At 40.2% G+C, this 20,045-nt stretch overlaps 1 protein-coding gene across 13 annotated transcripts in view; it reads right to left on the minus strand.

Moving 5' to 3' along the window:
• Window positions 1-20,045, minus strand: part of CCDC7 (coiled-coil domain containing 7) — a 325,715-nt gene that overhangs the window by 182,129 nt on the left and 123,541 nt on the right. For all 13 annotated transcript variants that reach the window (XM_039344077.1, XM_039344074.1, XM_039344070.1 and 10 more), the window contains one exon: window positions 7,344-7,439. In XM_039344077.1, coding sequence (XP_039200011.1) covers window positions 7,344-7,439 — 96 coding nt within the window. The remainder of the gene's footprint in view (window positions 1-7,343; window positions 7,440-20,045) is intronic.

Here is a 20,045-nt window from a genome sequence, read left to right on the forward strand (position 1 = left end):
GATGATATAAAAGAAGGATGGGAGAGAAAGAACATAAAAGAAGGGGGAGAGAAGATATAAAAGGGAAGAGAAGAGAGGATATAAAAGAAAGAGGGGGGAGAGAAGAAGATGTAAAAGGAGGAGGGGTGAGAAATTTGTTAAATGAGTTTTGCCCCATTTTATGACTTTTCTTGTCACATTTGTTAAGTGAATCACTGCAGTTGTTAAATTAACAATACGGTTGTTAAGTGAATCTGGCTTCCCCACTGACTTTGGTTGTCAGAAGATTGCAAAAGGAGATCCTGGGACAATGTAACTATCATAAATATGAACCAGTTGTCAAGCATGTAAAAATGTAAATCACATGACTCTGCGGATACTGCAACAGTCATAAGTGTGAAAAATGGTCATAAGTCACTTTTTTCAGTGCTGTTGTAACTTCAAACAGTCACTAAGCAAACTGTTGTAAGTCAAGGACTACCTGTAGTTTATCACTTTTTTCCTTTTTATTTTGGGTCATCAAGTTTTTGACACCTTGCTAGTCGACTGGTGATACTCAAATATTGCCATATTCTAAAAGTGGTACAATCTGTGAAAAGGTTGAAAAGCTCTGCTTTAAAAGACTGAGGAGGGAAATGTACATATGTTAATGTTTAATTCTATGCTACTAATCTTCTGTTTTAAAAGTAACATTATTACTGAAGAAAGACAAAGAGACTCTGTCAAGTACTTGTATTTATGCCCAAGTCAGGCAAATGGGTGCAAATAGAAAAAATAAAACTTAAATCCCCCTTCTATCCAGCATAGTGATCACAAATCAATCTGGGTATTTCTAAAATAAATGTATGGGTTTGGATGGGAAGGAAGCCACTTTGTCCAATATTGACAGGACTGAGTTGTTTTGGGGTTACATTCCCATTTAGGCCCCAATATCTAGTGATTTGCCATTTTACTTCTGCTGGTGTTATGCTCCCCCAATCTGAGTTGGTGTGAATTCACAGCTCCTGCTCAAAAAAGCAGGTGGCAGATGTGACAAAAATACTATTGCACGAATAGATGTTGTGTGCCAGTTGTCGTCTTTTCTAGATCAATTACGATCATAGTTAATCATGTCTTAGTCATTTATTGATTGGACTATTGCAATGTGCTCTACATTGGATTCCCTTGAATCTTAAACTGATTCAGAATGCATTAGCACATGCAGTAGTGGGCACACTAGAATATACCAATGCAATACTACTGCTCCTTCCAGTAAGCTTCCAGATGCAATCCAAGATACTGATTGTCACCTTTAAATCCTTATATAGAATGGGGTCAAGTAAATGGTTTTTTCCTGCCCCACTAGGTCTGGCAGGATGGGCACACTCCAGGTCCCCTTGATCAAGAAATGTGATCAAGAAATGTGGTGTCACCAGTGTGCCTTCTCTACAACAGAATAACAGAATTAGAAGGGACCTTGAAGGTCTTCTAATCCAATCTCCTACTCAAACAGGAAATCCTATGAGAGTAGTCCTTGATGTGCAACCATTTAGTGACCATTCAAAATTACAATGGGATTGAAAAAAAATAATTTATGACTGTTTTTCACACTTACAATTGTTGCAGCATCCCCATGGTCATGTGATTAAAATTCAGATGCTTAGCAACTGGTTCATTTATGATGGTTACAGTGTCTTAGGATCATGTATTCACCTTTTGCGACCTTTGACAAAATCAATGGGGAGGCCAGATTCATTTAACATTTACTAATTTAACAACTATAGTGATTCACTTAACAACTGTAGCAAAGAAGCAAAACTCACTTAACAATTGTCTCTTTAACCTCAATTGTAGTTGTAAATTGAAAACTATCTGTACCATTCCAGAAAAATGGCTGTCCCATCTCTTCTTAACAATCTCCAGTGATAGACCACCCACAACGTCCGAAGGCAAGCAGTACCATTGATTAATTGTTCTCACTGTCAGGAAGTTTCTCCTTAGTTCTAAGTTGGATCTCGCTTTGATTAGTTTCCATCCATCATTTTTTATCCTGCCTTCAGATGCATGGAGATTGGCTCTCTCTTCTTTGTGACAGCTGATTAAATATTGCAACACTGCTATTATATCATCCCTAGTCATTCTCGTCATTAGACTAGATATGCCCATATGCTTCTTTATGTTTTAGCCTCCAGTCCCCTAATAATCGGGGGGGGGGGGTTTGCACTTCTCTGCACTCTTTTATTTTAGGAGAAGCCCTCCTATTCCACCACCTCTAACTATACTAGACAACGCAATATGAACAGTAGAGACTGTTTCTAGGTTCTATAATATCTCAACTTAAAATGGACACCTAACATCAAACGTCATCAAAAAAGTACAACAAAGAATGTTCTTCCTGCATCAACTCAAAAAGCTCAGACTGCCAGAGAGCTGCTGATACAGTTCTACAAAGGAATTATTGAGTCTGCCATTTGCATTTCTATAACTATCTGGTTTGGCATTGCAACCAAACAAGACAGACACAGACTTCAATGGATAGTTAGAACTGCAGAAAAAACAACTGCTATCAGCCTTGAGGACCTGTATACTGCACAAGGACATTGAGGACTTGTATACTGCACAAGCCAGAAAGAGAGCTCTCACATGCTGGACATAAACTATTTAAACTTCTTCCCTCAAGACATTATAGAGCATTGCATGCCAAAACAACTAGACATAAGAACAATTTTCCCCCCATGCCATCACTCTGCCAAGCAACTAATTCCCACAGCAGCTAAACTACTTAGTAGGGCTGTATTACTACTTTTTAAAAAAATATATTTTATTAGATTTTATATGGGTAGGAAAAAGGTAGGGTCGGTGCGGGTACAAGAAAATTGGGATAAAAGAGACAAGGTGTGAATAACTACAGTAAATACGTAATTCAACGAACAAGCTGTTGTCTGGGTCTTCATATTAAGTATTATTGTTAATATAATACTAGACATTTATAAGAATAAATCAATATAGTTACAACTGCCATTTGGTAAAAGACTAATATTCTTTTAAATAATTAACATAGTTAATAGCATAACAACTATTTCCAATCATCAACCTTAATACTTAATGTAGTAAAACTCTAAAATCTCTTCTTATTCTAATGTGTTTCAACCCACTGATAAAATTTTCCCCAGGTTTTACAAAAGATTGAATCTTCTTTCTCCTTCATCTCTAACATTAATCTGTCCATTTCTGCACAATCTAGAATTTTCAAAATTATAATCTGATCTGATGGTAGGTTTTCATTTTTCCAAAACTGGGCAAATACTATTCTTAGTATAATCATTTTCTTTGCCATAGTTAGGTCTTAATATACCTAACAGGAACAGTTCCGGTTTAAATTCTATCTGGATTTTCATCATCTTTTCTAACCATCTATGAATCTTAGACCAATATTTTTTTGCAATAGAACATGTGCACCAGGCATGATAGTAAGTATCCAGTTTTTGCTTGCATTTCCAACATGTATCTGATAAGTTTTTAAACATTTTCGCTAAGCAAACTGGTGTCATATGCCATCTATAAAACATTTTATATAAGTTTTCTTTGTATGTTACTGCTTTAGTAAGTTTAATATTTTTATCCCACACTTTTTGCCAGTCTTCTAATTCTATAGAATATCCAAAGTTCTTTGCCCATACTATCATTGTCTCTTTTACTTGTTCTTCTTCCATCTTCCAATTTAATACATATTTATAAAGCTTCTTAATCAAATGTTCATCTGTTTTTAAAAGTATTTTATCAAGTGGGGTCAGCTCTTCGTAAAATTCCATTTTTTATGTCTTTTTCATATCTTGTTTGAATTTGCAAATAGGACCACCACGTTAAGTCAATACCTTGTTGTTGAAGAGCTTGCCTGTCTTTGAGTTTTCCGTTCTTGTCCAAAATATCTTTATAACTAACAAGTTTATCATAATTAATCAAATTCGGGTAAGCAAATGCTTCCATCGTTGAAAGCCACTCAGGAATTTTCATATACATTTTGTGTCTAACTTTCTCCCATTCAGAAAGTAAAACATTTCTTATAGAATGGTTTTGAAAGTACTTATATATTTTAGCTTTCTCGTACCATAAAAAGGCATGCCACCCTAGTTGAAGGTCATATCTCTCTAAATAGAGAATTCGCTTATTTCTCAGAGTAATCCATTCTTTAAGCCAAAGCAAAATAGCTGCTTGATAATAAAGTCTCCAATCCGGAAGTCCAAAACCCCCTCTATCTTTCGAGTCTTGTAGAAGTTTACATTTAATTCTTGCTTTCTTTCTTTCTTTGCCATATAAATCTTAATATCATTGCATTTAAATCTTCAAAAAATTTCTTACCCAGCTTTACAGGAACTGTTTGAAATAAAAAAAATTAGCTTTGGCAAAATGTTCGTTTTAACAGTCGCTATTCTTCCTAGCAATGATAGTTGGAGATTTCCCCATTTTTCCAAATTGATTTTTATTTGTTTTATTAGTCTCTCATAATTATCTTCTTTTAGTAATGTATATTTCACCGTAAGATAGATACCTAAATATTTAACTTTTTTAACTATTTGAAGATTTGTCTTTTTGGCGAGTTGAGTTTTCTGTTTATCAGTTAAATTATTTGTTAACACTTTAGTTTTTTCCCTATTTATTTTCAGTCCAGCCACTTCTCCAAATTTCTCAATTTTCTGCAAAAGTTTAGGGCTGTTTCCAAAGGTCCTCTAAGATAAAGACCAGATCGTCCGCGAAAGCCTGTAATTTATATTTCTGGTCTTTAATCTCAAGACCTTTAATTTCTATGTCTTGCCTGATGTTTCAAGTCAATACCTCCAGAGTAAAAATAAATAGCAGGGGGGAGAGTGGACATCCCTGTCTCGTGCCTTTTTTAATATCAAAGCTCTCTGTATAATCTCTATTTATAAGTATCCTTGCTGATTGTTTCTTGTAGATCGCTTGGATTGCTTTAATAAAGTTTTCACCAAAGTCCATTTCCTGTAGTTGTTGAAACATAAATTGCCAATTTAAATTATCAAATGCTTTTTGTGCGTCAAGAAATATAAGCGCCATCTGGTTCCCTGGATGATTTTCATAATACTCCAAAATATTTAAAATAATCCTTAAGTTGTTCTTTATCTGTCTTTTAGGAAGAAAGCCATTTTGGTCTGGGTGAATAAATTCTATTAAAAAACTTTCCATTCTTTCTGCCAAAATTGCAGCAAAGATTTTATAATCCACATTTAGTAATGATATTGGCCTATAGTTTTTAATTTGTGTAGGATCTGTATCTTCTTTAGGTATCAAGGTAATATTAGCTTCAGTCCATGAGTTCGGAACTTTTGTCTGTATAAAAGTTTCATCATATAAGTCCTTATATAAGTCAGAAAAGGGATCACAGTATCTTGTAAAGCTACATAAAATTCTGCAGGTAGTCCGTCTGGTCCGGGTGTCTTATCTTTCTTTTGTCTTTTAATTGCCTCTTATGATCTCCATCATTGGTATCTTCTCATTTAACCTCTGTCGCATGTTTTCTGATATTTTTGGAAGATTTGCTTTTTTTAAGTAGCCCTGAATTGCCTCTTCAGAAATCCTCAGTAGCTCATAAAAGGCCTTAGCGATTTTTTAATAACATCATTATGACAGTGCATTTCACCCTTTTCATCCTGTAATTTAGTTATTGATCTTTTTTCTCTTTCTTTTTTCAATCTATATGCAAGCCATCTACCCGGTTTATTAGCATTTTCAGAAAAGTTCTGTTTGGCTCATTTAATCTGTTGTGCCATAGTATCAGTCTCAAGTAGATTTAATTTACGTTTTTTTAAGTCCATTTGTATCTTCAAATTTTTATTTTGTGGATCAGTTTGTAATTCCAGCTCCAAAATGTGAATATTTACTGCTTAAAGAAGGGCTGTATTACTATTATCCTTCTCATCTTTCCTATTACCTATTTCTTTATCTTGTTATGACTATAATTTTGATACTTGTATTTTACAATTTATATTCTTTTATTTAGCATCCTAGTATGATTTATATTGATTGCTTAGTTAGTATCCTATGACTATCACTGAGTGTTGTATCTTATGATTTATGATGAATGTATTTTATGATGATTATGATCATGATTTATCACTTGATGCATATATGTATACTGAGAGCTTATGCACTGTGTGCATATTTCTTGTGTGTCCGATCACATTTGGTCAATAAAGAATTCTAATTCTAATTTCTAGAGGCTCAACAACTTTTTCTGTATCATGGTGACCAGAACTGGATGAAGTATTCCAAGTGTGGTCTTACTAAGTCAGCTTATAGCAGCACTAATGCTTCATGTGATCTTGATACTATTCCTGTTAATGCACCCTAGGACTGGCTTTTTTGACAGCTACAGCAAATGTTGGCTCATATTTAAGTGGTTGTTCACTAGAATTTCAAGATCTTTCACACAGCTACTGCTACTGAGTAAGGTTCTACCTATTATATTGCATGTATACTTGGTTTTTCTTGCTAAGTGTAATATCTTACTGTTTTCACCACTGAATTGCATTTTGTTGGATAGGGCCCTGTGTTTAAACCTATAAAGATCCTTCTTGATCTTGTGCCTATCTTCTGAAGTGTTCGCTATTCCCCCCAGCTTGTAATCATCTGCAAATATGACGAGCTCCCCTTCTATCCCCACATCTAAATCACTGATGAAGATATTGAATAATACTGGGCCTAAAACTGAGCCTTGAGGTACCCCCCCCTGCATACTTCCCTCCATGTAGATGTAGCTCCATTAAAGACTACACATTGAGTGTAATTAGTCAGCCAGTTATGAATACTTCTAATGATGCTGCTGTCTGACGCACATTTTTCTATCTTATCAAGAAGTTTGTTATGGTTAACTCTGTCAAATGCCTTATTGAAGTCCAAGTATGTTATGTCCACAGCATTTCACTGGTCCACTTATTTAGTCACTTTGTCAAAGAATGCAGTAAGATTTGGCTGGCATGATTGTTTTTGATAAACCCATATTGGCTTCTAATGATTGCTTCAAGTTGTTCACAGATCTGTTGCTTACTTATCTTTTCTTAGATCTACCCAGATTTTATTATTAGGCTGACTGTCATTTCTGGGATCTCTTTCTTTCTTTCTTTTTTTCTTTCTTTCTTTCTTCCTTCCTTCCTTCCTTCCTTTCTTTCTTTTTGAAGATGGGAACCACATTAGCTCTTTTCCAGTCCTCTGGTAGTTTCTCAGTGAACCATTTCTTTCCCTCATTGCTTTGTTTGCAAAAAGAGCTGGCCTACTAGATCACATCAGTTTCCTATTAAAGCTTTGCCTATAACAACCTATCACAATTTATGTTTTGTATATATTATACTTATTTTCTTCTGCTAAAGTACCTTCAAGAAATCTAGCACTTTCAAGTTCTTGTTGATTTGCCTCCAGATTATCAACCAATAGTGCTCCTTGTTTTTCCAGTTCTTTTACTCTGTTCTCTATAAAAAGAGAAAACATACTTTAAATAATTCAAGTGTTGAGGCTTTTAATATGAAAATTAAGTAAAAAAGCATTAAATTGAGTACTATATTTCTATAAACATATATCATTCTGTGGAAAGAATTTTCATAGCTGTAGAAAGAATTTCAACTCAAAATTAGATTTATACCTATACCATCTCTAACAAGACTCACAAGTAACTGAAAGTAGAAATCTATGTTGCAAACGAAGCCAATACAATCTTGCATAGATTGTTAATCAACTTCCTCCTCTGGTAATTAATGGCCATGTTCTGAATCATATAGCTCTATGTAACCCTAACTAGAGAGCATGTATCAGTATGTTAAAATATCTGGCATTTATTGAGTTTAGTGTTGTTTCCTTAAGAAATGGATTATGGGAAATGCAGTTTAGTTAGACAGTCATCTCATGTTAATGGGTCAGTGGGAGGAGTTTTTGAGTTCCTCTCAGGATATACTGGTTACATGCCCAGTTTGGAATGCCTTTGTTCATCCAGCCTCATGCCTGCCAGCCACACAGCTTGGAGGTCCTATGCTAACATGTGATGCTTATGTAGAAGAGGAGGGAAAATTCATTATCAATTTACCTATGGAAATGAACAGAGATGTGTTATCCAGAAGCTACAACGTAAAAGCAAGTATTTTCTCTGAATAAACATATTTATCTGTTATGCAATCATTTCTATCGAGTTCTCTGTCTGCCCTGGACTGGACAATTAAGCAAATTGTTCTGTCTGGGTCAGAACAGTACATTGATATGATTAATTTCCTCTGATCTCCTACAACAGTTTGAAGGAAGAAAGTAAAATTATTGGTCTTTCTCTACATCAGCCCTTAAGGAAGTAAAGTAAATATTTTCTTGCATGTGAAAGAATGCTCAGAGTTCATACCAGCTTTATAAAGGCAAAGTAAATTGATGTGGCTAATTTCCTTTAAATGCCTGCAAAGTAAATTCAAAGTACCTTCGCATTTGACTCTGAACTAAAGAAAATAAAAGTTATAAAGTGCTTTGTGTTTTGTTTGGATGCTTCTGCTAAAATTACCTTTGGATCTGTTTACAAGCCAATGTTTAAGCCAAGATATTGTGATGTCTATCTCACTAAGTAGAAGAGAGAAATCTACATTCTTATTGTAGGATTTACTGGCATGTAAAGTTTGTATTTCTAACACCAAAGAAGCTTCCCCCCCCCTTTTTTTTTCTTCCTTTGCCGAGGGCTTGAGCAACCTAAGACAAAGAACTCTTCTAGAGTGCAGCCAAAGGCAGGCAAATGATTCTTCATTGCCTTTAAGGAGAAGTGCCCCTCTCTCAGCCCGCCTAATGCAAATCAAGGATTTGGAATTTAAGTGTTTAGAAATATGTTGCTTCTTTATGCTTAAAGAGAGACAAAGCTACAACGCCTCTGTTTCTTCTTCATGTGTCTGCTAGCCAAAAAAAGCAGCAAGGGGCTCCTTCGAGGGCAATAAAAGGTCAAATTCCTCGTCATCAAGGAGAGCAATAAAAAGGCAGTTAACCTCTTCACTCAGCCACAGCACTGGTGAAAGAAGCTAAACTCCCCCCTCCCTTTGGAATTTCAACAATGCCAATAGGAGATGGTGTTCAGAGGTCCCAATAGCATCACAGTGGCACCCCCTGGTGGCCAATCTGCACATGACACCCTGCTAAATTTCATTATGTTAGATTACAACAACTTGATAATTAATTTAGCACTTAGCAGGCTTATACCAAGCCAAGCTAACAATACCCCCTAGAGGGGAAAGAAGTTTCTTCACTGCACGCATCACTAACTACACAGAGTGAATCTGACAGTTAAAGAGCAAGTTACTTAAATTTATCCCAAGCTACCAACATCCCCTAAAGGGCACAGAGTGAACTTCAGCAAAGTATTCACTCACTCAAGCTGATGACCAAGTTGTTCCAGTTTGAGGGAAATTAAGAAGAAGAACAAGCAGAGCCAATTGTCCTTGCTTATTATCTAATGACTAAGTGGTTCCAGCCTGCAACGTGACAACCAGGTGAGAGTTTGTAGGAGCGACCACTGCTCTGCATTCTCTCAGTGGCCAATAGCAGTAACATGGTAGTGAGAGGAATTTTGGCTGGCCTTTCTTCAGATGCCCCCCAGTGGTTAAAGGAGGAACTACATGCAAGCCTTTAATCACGCCCAGAGAAAGCCCTCTAGTAGACAAAGGGTGAACCTTGAAAGAAGAGCACCCCAGTAGCTGACCCGCAGGAAGAGAGCCCTAGTGGTGAAGGGGTGAATTGCGCTGAAGTACCCACAAACGCAGGAGAACACACCCAGTGGAATCTCCACCCACAGACAGCACCCCAGCAGGTGATCTGCAAGCAGCGACCCTTAGTGGTCAAAAAGAGAAGTTCATCTAATTTGCTTCAAAATAGCTAGGAAGTGTACTGAACCTCTCCTAGCCATGGCAGAGTGTCCCACTGATTTAGAGGAAGGGGCTCTACTTACCAGACTAGATGAGGCACCCCAACCAGCCGGTCAAGGTGAAATGCTGCAAACAGCCAACCTTGACCCACACTCAGAGGCTGAAGCTCAAGCCTCAGCGAGGCCAAAGACGTCTCAGGTGCCCTACGACCTGAGGCAACAAAGAAAGCTTACAGCAGCCATGCACTCACATCTGATAGAAAGATGGGAGTAGAACTACAAGTGCCATGAAAGGTGCTGGGAGAGATTACACAAACTCTACCAGGAGCCTAAGGAGGAACTCTCCCCCGAACATGCGCACGCAGTGGAAGGAGATAAGGAGGACGCTCTTGCACAATGGATGGACTCCAAAAGGCAAGTCAAAGACATTCGGGCACAATTAGGAGATCCAACTTTCGATGGGAAGATGCATAGCCTCAAGCTACTCAACAAGGAGCGTAAGAAACTTCTAGAGAGCCCACAACGTCTCCCAGAGCCCGAACCTCACCCAAGAGATGGACCAGTCAAAAGGGCCGAGTCTGAAGTTTCCTGCCATTCACATGCACCATCCCAACAGTCGCATGTGGCTCCATCTCACGTGTCTAAAAAGGCCTCATCTTTTCGCCATGTATCCAAGGCACATTCCAACGTGTCCCAACAATCGCATGTCGCAGGCACCTCCTGCCATTTGAAAGCTTCTTCTCGTCACAGCCAAGCATCTCAGGCCTCAAGGGCAGAGAGCATTGCTGCCTAACTCGCACAAGCACGAGTCAATACTGCAAGGGCTGAAGCTGCTGCACAAGCATCAGCAGTAAAAAAACAGCAGAAGGAGGAAATGGCAAAAATGGAGACTGCAGCAGCTCTACATGTAGTAGAGGCTGAACAACGACAAAGGGAAGATGTAGCCAAAGTGCAAGCTGCATCAGCTCATCATGTGGAAGAGGCATGGCATCAGCAAAGGGAAGACATGGTCAAAGCTCGTGCCAACTTCGAGATGTCCTGACGCCAACAGGAAGCAAAGGAGGCAGCCATATTACAAGCGGTTCTCCAAAGAGAGATAGAAGAAGCTACATCTACAAACAGGTTGGAAGGGAAAAACCCCACAGTCGTGTACAGGCCTACGTGGATAACCAAAGCGCGTTTCAACGTGAACAGGTGAGACCGCAGCCAGCCACAAGCCCCCAAAGATTGAGTAGACGAAGAGAAGAATCTCAAATTGTCAAGGAAAGGGGTGGTTTAGGCTTCCCTGATTGGGAATTATATTACTTAGCCACGGCCCTGTCTTAGATTAGTGATTGGATAACCTTAGAGAATCAAAGATATATTCAGTTAGAGGGTTATGATCTTCAGCAGGGATGGCATGCTCATATGTGAAAGGGGCAAAGTAGAAACTACCAATATTTTTTAAAACACAAGGTCCGGCAAGGTTTAAGTAAAAGTTGGAATACTGTCAAATCTCAATATTATACAAAGATTCCGACTTGGTTATTGCCATTGGAGGCAGTTACATACCCCAATTTGCTTAGGGAAGATAAGGTTATCAGGTATAAAGACATTTTGACGGAAGAGGATCTTTTAAAATCTAAACAAGAGTTAAGACAACAAGGAATAGAGATAGAGTGGTGGTCTTACCTCCAGATCCAAGCAAGATATTTGAAAGACAAACACGAATGGGGTATTTATAGACAAGATACAGGGCTAGATAAAATTCTGCTTGGTCCGGAAAAAAAACAAATAAAGAATATTTACAAACACCTATTGGAGTACAGGCTATTTGAAGAACAGGTTAAAGAAACAATGGTGACATGGGCGATAGATCTAGGACACAACATTAATTTGGATCAATGGCAGCAGGTATGGATGCGAAATAATAAAATTACATTGGCGTCATCATATAAAGAAAATTTGTATAAGATGATTTACAGATGGCATCTCCCTCCAGCAAGATTAGCCAAAATGTACAGGGGATATTCATCTTTGTGTTGGAAATGCAAAAAAGAAAGGGGCACTTTTTTCACGTTTGGTGGTCATGTAAGGAAGCACAGAGATATTGGCGTATGGTTTGGGAATGGGTAACAGAAATGAGTATGCAAAACATTCAGTATAAGCCTGAGACATTGTTGTTAAGAATTCTTGAAAAAAACATTAGTAAAGAGGATACATGTTTATTCATTCATGTGGTTACAGCGGCAAGAATTGTATTCGCTGAAAACTGGAAAGCTACGGCTATACCTAGTGAAGAAATCTTAATTCATAAAATTATGCACTGCGCAGAATTAGATAGGTTAACTAAAAGACTTAAAAATCAGGATGAAACGGATTTTTACCAAATTTGGAACAAATTTTATAGATGGTGGGGGAAAAAATATGGAAGTCATTGTAATGAGATAAGTTAAGATTGAGATTAGAGTGACATTATTGTATAGAGTTTTTATTAGTAATTAATTGTGAATATGAACTGAGATGTTTGTCAAATCTGATTTACCATGTTCAAATGTTTTTAATTTTTTTTTCTTTTTCTGTTATTTAATAAAAAAAAAAATTTAAAAAAAGAGAGAAGAATCTCAACAGCCAGATGTACCGAGCAGCCAGAGAGTTGTCATCACAACACCTAGGCCACAAGATCTTCCCACCGTTGCTGCCCCACTGTTCTGTTCCAGCCTATTGTCGTCCTTGTTAACTTCACAAGGACAAAACCCCTGCTACTACAATAGGCTGGAGACTTGCAAATAAAAACAAAAACCCCTTTTAATATCGTAGACAAACCTGTCAAATACAACAACTTAAGTCCAAAAGAGCACGATGAAATCAAACAAGAAACAAACAAACAAACAAGAAACAAACAAACAAGAAATCACAAGAGAAGTCATAGATCAAGATTTCAAGACGCGGTTTTCGAATGGTTGCCTTCAGCAACCAGCACCACCCACACCTCCTCCCTTTAATTAGCAGTCCTAAGGCGGTGCCTCCCCTTGCCGTTTCTTCTTACGTTGGAGGTGCTTCATTGACCTCTGTTGCCTTACTCTGGCTAATTGACGCCGCCTGCGTGCGTCAATTAACAATTCCATCTGTTGTGATTCTTCCAAGTCTGATTCATGCTCCTCACCCAGCTGAGCTTCATCAGAAACACGACTGGAGGGCCCAGGCTTTGCATCCAACTGTGAGTCCTGTACTTCAGAGTCTCCCTCTGGCTCTGATGGCCCCCCAAATGCCTCCTCCACCTCCTCCTTAGATTCCTCCGACTCAGCTGTTGGGAGCACAGGCTGGCACGGAATCACAACACCCACAGAACCCACGGAACCATACCACTAATGGCAACCGGATGGGTCCACCTGCACCTGCAGCGCCAACGGCCCTATAGCAGAACCAGCACCGCTTGGGGACGAGATTGAACAAACTCGAGCCACACTACAGTCCCTGCTGCGCTAGCAGGAGTCAGCGTCCCAAGGCACCACCACCAGACCTGACCACAGAGGAGAGTCTCGACCACCAGCTGTGCCAGCCTACCAGGGAGCTAGCTACACTCCACCAGAAAGACGAGAACCCCTCCAACAAGTAGGCATGCAGAACCTTGGGTCCCCTCAGCTCAACGTCACAGCAGAGGAGTTCAGCCAACAAGGCCCCTCGCACGTGACATGGCAAAATACCCTCGGCCAACAATACACCGAAGGAAGTTATCAGCCAGTCATGGTGCAGGGGTGCACCCAGAAGCGATGCACCACCTCCACCAAACCATAGCCCACACACGGGATCAATGCATCCCCCAATGTTCATTGGAAGAAAGTTGGACTTGGTTGCCAGAGGCGTACGAAAATTCTCCGACAAACCAGGAAGAGACTACTTATTGTGGAAGTACATCTTTAAGCACGCCATCCTAGAGGAAAAGGCCAGATGAGGAACTTGTCCAGCTGACAGCCTGGCTGGGCCCAAAATCCGTCATCACAGTGAACAACATCTTCGCATCCCATCTGGGTAACCCTGACATCGGCCTGGAAAAGTCTTGGGCCACACTTGACAAGGACTACGGTGAACTCACAATGACAGAGTCCTCACTCCTGGACCACGTTCTCAGTTTCTCCAACATGAGAATCAACGAATGTCAGCAGCTGAAGACATTCTTGTCACTCCTTACTCAACTACAGACAGCACAGCAGGATCCTGCCTTGCCGGGATTAGCTTGCCTTGACCTGTTCAGGACACAAAATCCTATCATCCAAAAACTACCATGGTTGATATGCGAACAATGGATAGAGTTTTCTCTGGCTTACAGGCAAAGGAAAAATCCCCCCTTTCGCGGTTTTTGCTGAATTTGTCAGTGACCAGGCAGATCTCTACAATGACCCCCTAAACTTCTCCATCAGAGAAGCACACTTCCCAACGACCAAGCGGAGCAGTCTAAACTCTGATGCAGTCAAGAGACCCATCCATGCCACGAAGGACAGAACCATTGTTTCAGTGTACAAAACAGAGATCACGCCTCGCTCAAAGAAGCCTCCAGACGAACGAATACCGCGGAACGCTCATTCGAACCCTCGTCCAACTAAAAGAGGCCTAACTTGTCCAATGCACAAGTCCTCATACTCTCTAAACGATTGCAGAGAATTTAGGAAAAAATCCCTAGATGATCGAAAGGCCCTAGTCAAAGAGCATAGGATATGCTTCAAATGCTGTGACTCTATAGATCACATGGCCAGGGATTGTACAGTCAGGGTGAAATGCCACCTGTGCGACAGTAACAAGCACCCAGCTGCCTTACATCTAGAAACTGAGAAACCCTCTGAGGAGTCACAACAAGCGACTTCGACGATGGAGACTCAAACTGACTCCAAAGAGCAGCCAAAACAGTACGGGACGTACTACACAGATATATGCGGCAACTCACCATACCCCCCTTCATGCTCACCTGTCTGTCTTGCAAAAGTCTACCCCGACGGGCATCCTGAAAGGGCCGTAAAGATGTATACCATACTAGACCCACACAGTAAAGTTACTACAGCTAAGCCCGCCTTTTTTGACCTCTTTGACCTTCCGAATGAACTGAAGCATTTTGCAGTAAATACGTTCACATTACCAATGCACACGCGGGGAGGAAAATCACTGGTCTATGCATAGAAGCGATAGATGGAAGTTCATATTTCTTGTTACCATCAGTGTTGGAATGGGAGACCTTACCAGATGTTTGCAGCGAAATCTCAACACCAGAGGCAGCAAGAAAAATACCTCACTTAGCACACATAGCCGATTTAATCCCTCCTTTAGATCCATACTCAAGGTGGGAAGAGACACCCCAGAGTCCATTGGCTCCGATGAAAGAATCAAAGGTCCACCAGGAACCCCAGTAGCCATTAAGACAGAACTCAGATGGGCCATAGGAGGGACGGTTTGTGTTGATCAATCGCAAACCCCAACCCAGGTGAGCATCTCAAAAACCTCCATTCCAGTAATGGAACAACACCTCACCTAAAACCACACTTAGAACACTGCATGCTCGTGACAACCAAACCTGCTTTGGAAGCAACAGTGTTCCAGACCAGTCAGAATTACGACAACTTAGCTGTGTCCGTAGAGGACAAACAAGACAAACAACGTCTGCAGCTACGCGCGTTCTCTCCAAACACCACACTGGGATGAGCCACATCTACCAGAACAGAAACAAGACTAGCAGTTATGGAGTGTACTCCCAAGATGTCTCCAAAGCATGCAAGTACAGCGCATGCATGTCCCCAGCTCACCCGCCACAGTGCACAATTGTACGCTTCCTTAGATGTGTCAATGAGGGCAAATGCAGCCTTAAGCTGCGTCACAGACTACAGCGGGGAGAGCCACACTTATGTCATCTTGATTGCAACCATAAGATACATCAGAGTCTACAGCGGGAAGAGCTGCAGTCTCGGTGCTTTCTTCGGAAAAACAAGACTAACAATACAAGTAGGCCACACAGTACCAAGATTAGAACTATGTGATACCACTTTGGCTGTAAAGCTCACCAACCGAGGTGGCGCAGCAGTTAGAGTGCAGTACTGCAGGCCACTTTAGCTGACTGTGTTCAGCAGGTCAGCAGTTCAAATCTCATTGGCTCAAGGTTGACTCAGCCTTCCATCCTTCCGGGGTAGGTAAAATGAGGACCCAGATTGTTGGGGGCAATGTAAATATATATATACATTGCTTACTGGTGTGCACCGCTTAGAGAGTGCTTGCACTTAAAGGGGTATATAAGTCTCATAAATAAATAAATAAATAAATAAATAAATAAATAAATAAATAAATAAATAAATAAATAAATAAACTTGACAGTGAAGACGTTGTGCCTTGAACTATAGTCCATCACCTTCTACGTAGACAGCAAGGTGATGTCAAGCTACATCTGCAAGCATAGCAAACATTTCTACATCTATGTAGGCAACAGAGTGAAAAAGATTGAAACATCTTTAAGCCCTGAACAATGGCAACATTTGCCAACAGATAAGAACCTTGTGAACCAAGTGAAGTGACCCAACCTTGCCACACAGATAACAGAATTATTTGGCTAGAAAGTCCCGAGTTCTTGGTCTGTCCAAACAGACAGATGCCACAGAGACTAAAACACTATGTACTTCCAGCTTCAGATCAACGTGCCAACCTTCAACCTCAGGCACCCAGTAAACGTCAACCAATCTGCTTCAAACTCCTGTCTAAGCGGAAGTACCTGAGATTAGGCATAGTTTTGATCGTCTTGATCACTTGTCTTAGCATCCCAAGAATTAGCCTTGTCGGAGCCTGCAAGGACTTACTGACTATTGAAGATATTTGTCATGATCCAGCAATTGACAAATGTCTGGAGGCCAAAAATTGCCTTCCCCATGCATCTTATATGGGCGAAGCATACATAGGCGAATTGTGGGAGCACATGATTGGTGCACCCCGCAAAATCTTGGACTCTATGTCATTAAAGATACCCACACCCACACATGAAGTCACTACCCTGATGACAACAATAGCAGCCCTCTTCAATACTCCATCGGTGGTTCCAGACCCTTTGGTTCTTGAGTATCCTGAGTCTTCTGCAGCTGCTATTGTTCCTGATTCTTCAGTTCCAGCTGTTGTTCCTGATTCTTCAGTTCCAGTTGATGTTCCTGATTTTGAGTCTTCAGTTCCAGCTGTTCCTGAGTTTCCAGCTCTAGCTGCTCCTGAGTTTCCAGATGTTCCTGACTCTGATTCTTCAGTTCCAGCTATTCCTTAGTTTCCAGATCCAGCTATTCCTGTTTTTCCAGGTTCTTCAGTTCCTAAGTATCCTGTGAATCCAGTTCCCTTTGTTCCTGAGAAATTTTGAGTTCCAGTTTTTCTGTTCCAGATTTGGTTCCACTTTCTTTTACAGGAAGAAGACCTGGTCTCACTGAGAGACAAGTATACATACCAGAACTATTGGCCCATGGGACTTGCACACTGGGCCCACCCAGTTGATGAACTAGTTTGTCAAGCTGAAGTCCAGAACGTGAAGCCACTTGAGTCAGGTCGTGACTCAAAGACTCTTGTACTAGGCTGATTTGGTCCCGATGCTGACGAAGACTGAACTAGAAGTTTAAACCTCAAACTATGTATTGTGCTTGCTTATTTTGTGTAATGGTGCATGTTTTATATTTACTTTATAGTTATGCATGTTTCATACCATGATTTTACCTATTTAGTCACAAGTTAATTAACAATGAATATTGCATGCCTTAATGCTATGTTTTTGTTTTTGTTTTGCTATTTCAGTCAGTTGGTAGTAAAATATGAATTTCCAAGCGGGGAGTGTTCTGGATCATATAGCTCTATGTAACCCTACCTAGAGAGCATGTATCAGTATTATAGCTCTATGTAACCCTAACGCAGTGATTCTCAACCTGTGGGTCGGGACCTCATTTGGGGTCGAACAACCATTTCATGGGGGTCGCCAAACAATGCAGTCCGCCATTTTTTCCCCTTTTCCTTAGCTGTGCTACTCCCTTTTATTCTATTGGCTTTTGAAAGCCAATAGAATAGACTCTCTTGAATAGAGTCTAATTCTATTGGCTTTCAAAAGCCAATAGGAATTGTCCAGGCGGTCTCTGCCCTGCTGAGCCCGCCAAAAGTCCCATTCTGCAAACGGTGCTGCAAGTTGTCTGCAGCGAAGGCGAGCTGTCTAGAAGCTTCCACCCCTCCCTGCTGAGCAACTACTAAAAATGTAAATAAAAGAGGGCCAGAGGTGGGAGGTGGGAGGCTGGCAGGCGCAGGAAGGGTTGCTGGCGTGCGTGGGGCCCAGTGGGTGCCTTACCTCCCTTGGGCTGGGCCAGCTGGTGGCCCAGCCAGTGGTCGGCCTGCGCCGTCTCTGCCGCTTGCCAGCTACGCCTCGGCCGGTGCAGAGGGCGGCACCACGCATGCGTGGTGCTCCCGGGCAGGGAAAGTCCTCGACTTACGACCGGTTGGGTAGTCCTCGACTTACAACCGGTTGGGGGTCGCGGCATTAAAAAGGTTGAGAACCACTGCCCTAATTAGAGATGTATGTTAAAATATCTGGCATTTATTGAGTTTAGTGTTGTTTCCTTAAGAGATGGATTATGGGAAATGCAGTTTTGTTAGACAGTCATCTCATGTTAATGGGTCAGTGAGAGGAGTTTCTGAGTTCCTCTCAGGATATACTGGCTACGTGCCCAGTTTGGAATGCCTTTGTTCATCCAGCCTCATGCCTGCCAGCCACACGGCTTAGAGGTCCTATGCTAACATGTGATGCTTATGCAGAAGCAAGTATTTTCTCTGAATAAACATATTTATCTGTTATGCAATCATTTCTATCGAGTGGTCTGTCTGCCCTGGATTGGACAATTAAGCAAATTGTTCTGTCTGGGTCAGAACAGGCCAGGATAAACTAATTAAATAATAAATAATAGAGAAAATCCTTTCACAAAATAGAATTTCCATATGTTCACAAAGATAGCACACAAAGTCAGTACATACTGTTTCAAAGCATTCTTGATAGATAGCTTCTACTTGAACATATCCAGCTGAAAGCCTCTATCATTCAGGATAAGTAAACCATTATCAAATTACTTTTTGTTAGATCAATTCAGCTAGAACCTGCTTTTAAGTAACTCAATCAACAAAGAATGAGGTATATCTCTCTTCTGTGTGACATCCTTTAAAGCATCCTTTAAAGCTTTTTGCAACTTTAAAATGTGTGGAATTCAATTCCAGAATTTTCCAGCCACCTTGCTGGGAATTGAAATCCACACATCATAAAGTTGCCAAGGTTAAAAAATACTGTTTAAAATATCTGAATGTTACCTAATTCCCCTCAATATATCAATAATAATAATAATAATAATAATAACAACAAAAACAACAACAACAACAACTGTCCATATATATAGCCAAGATATTGTAATGGAGTTTGGCTTGGACAAATGTGCCACACTTACTATCAAACAAGGAAAAATAGTGAAAACTGAAGGAATCAAGATGCCCCACGAAAATAACATTAAGAGTTTGGATGAGGAAGAGTATTACAAATACTTGGGTATCCTTCAAGCTGACAACATCAAGCACACTGAAGTCAAGAAAAACATTAGAGGTGAATACATCAAGAGAGTGAAGAAGATCTTAAAGTCCAAACTCAATGGAGGAAATACCATAAAGGCAATCAACACCTGGACAATCCCAGTCATTAGGTACACAGCTGGAACAGTGGACTGGACTCAAGCAGAACTAAAAGCAAAGGATAGGCAGACCAGAAAAATAATGCCCTTCATCCACACAGTGACACTGATAGACTTTATCTACCAAGGCAAATAGGTGGGCGTGGAATCCTACAAGTACATCAGATGGTTGAAGAAGAAAAAATGGCTTTGGAAGAATATCTGAAGAACAATGATGAAGATGCACTGAAATTAGTATATCAGCAAGGCTTACTAACTACTGGAGAGACCAAACTGGCCTACAAGAAAGACCAAATGAAGAACAGAATAGAGGCATGGGAAGACAAAGCACTACATGGCCAATACATGAAAAAAATAGCTGTGAAAGCAGATAATAATAAAACCTGGCAATGGCTAAGAGCAGGAAAATTGAAGAAAAGGACCGAGGGACTAATTCTGGCTGCACAAGACCAAGCCTTAAGGACAAATGCATAAAAAGTCAAAATTGAGAAGACAGCAACAGACAGTAAGTG

The sequence above is a fragment of the Crotalus tigris genome, unplaced genomic scaffold (assembly GCF_016545835.1).
Source record: "Crotalus tigris isolate CLP2741 ecotype Arizona unplaced genomic scaffold, ASM1654583v1 scf7180000017890.1996003, whole genome shotgun sequence".
NCBI lineage: Eukaryota > Metazoa > Chordata > Lepidosauria > Squamata > Viperidae > Crotalus > Crotalus tigris.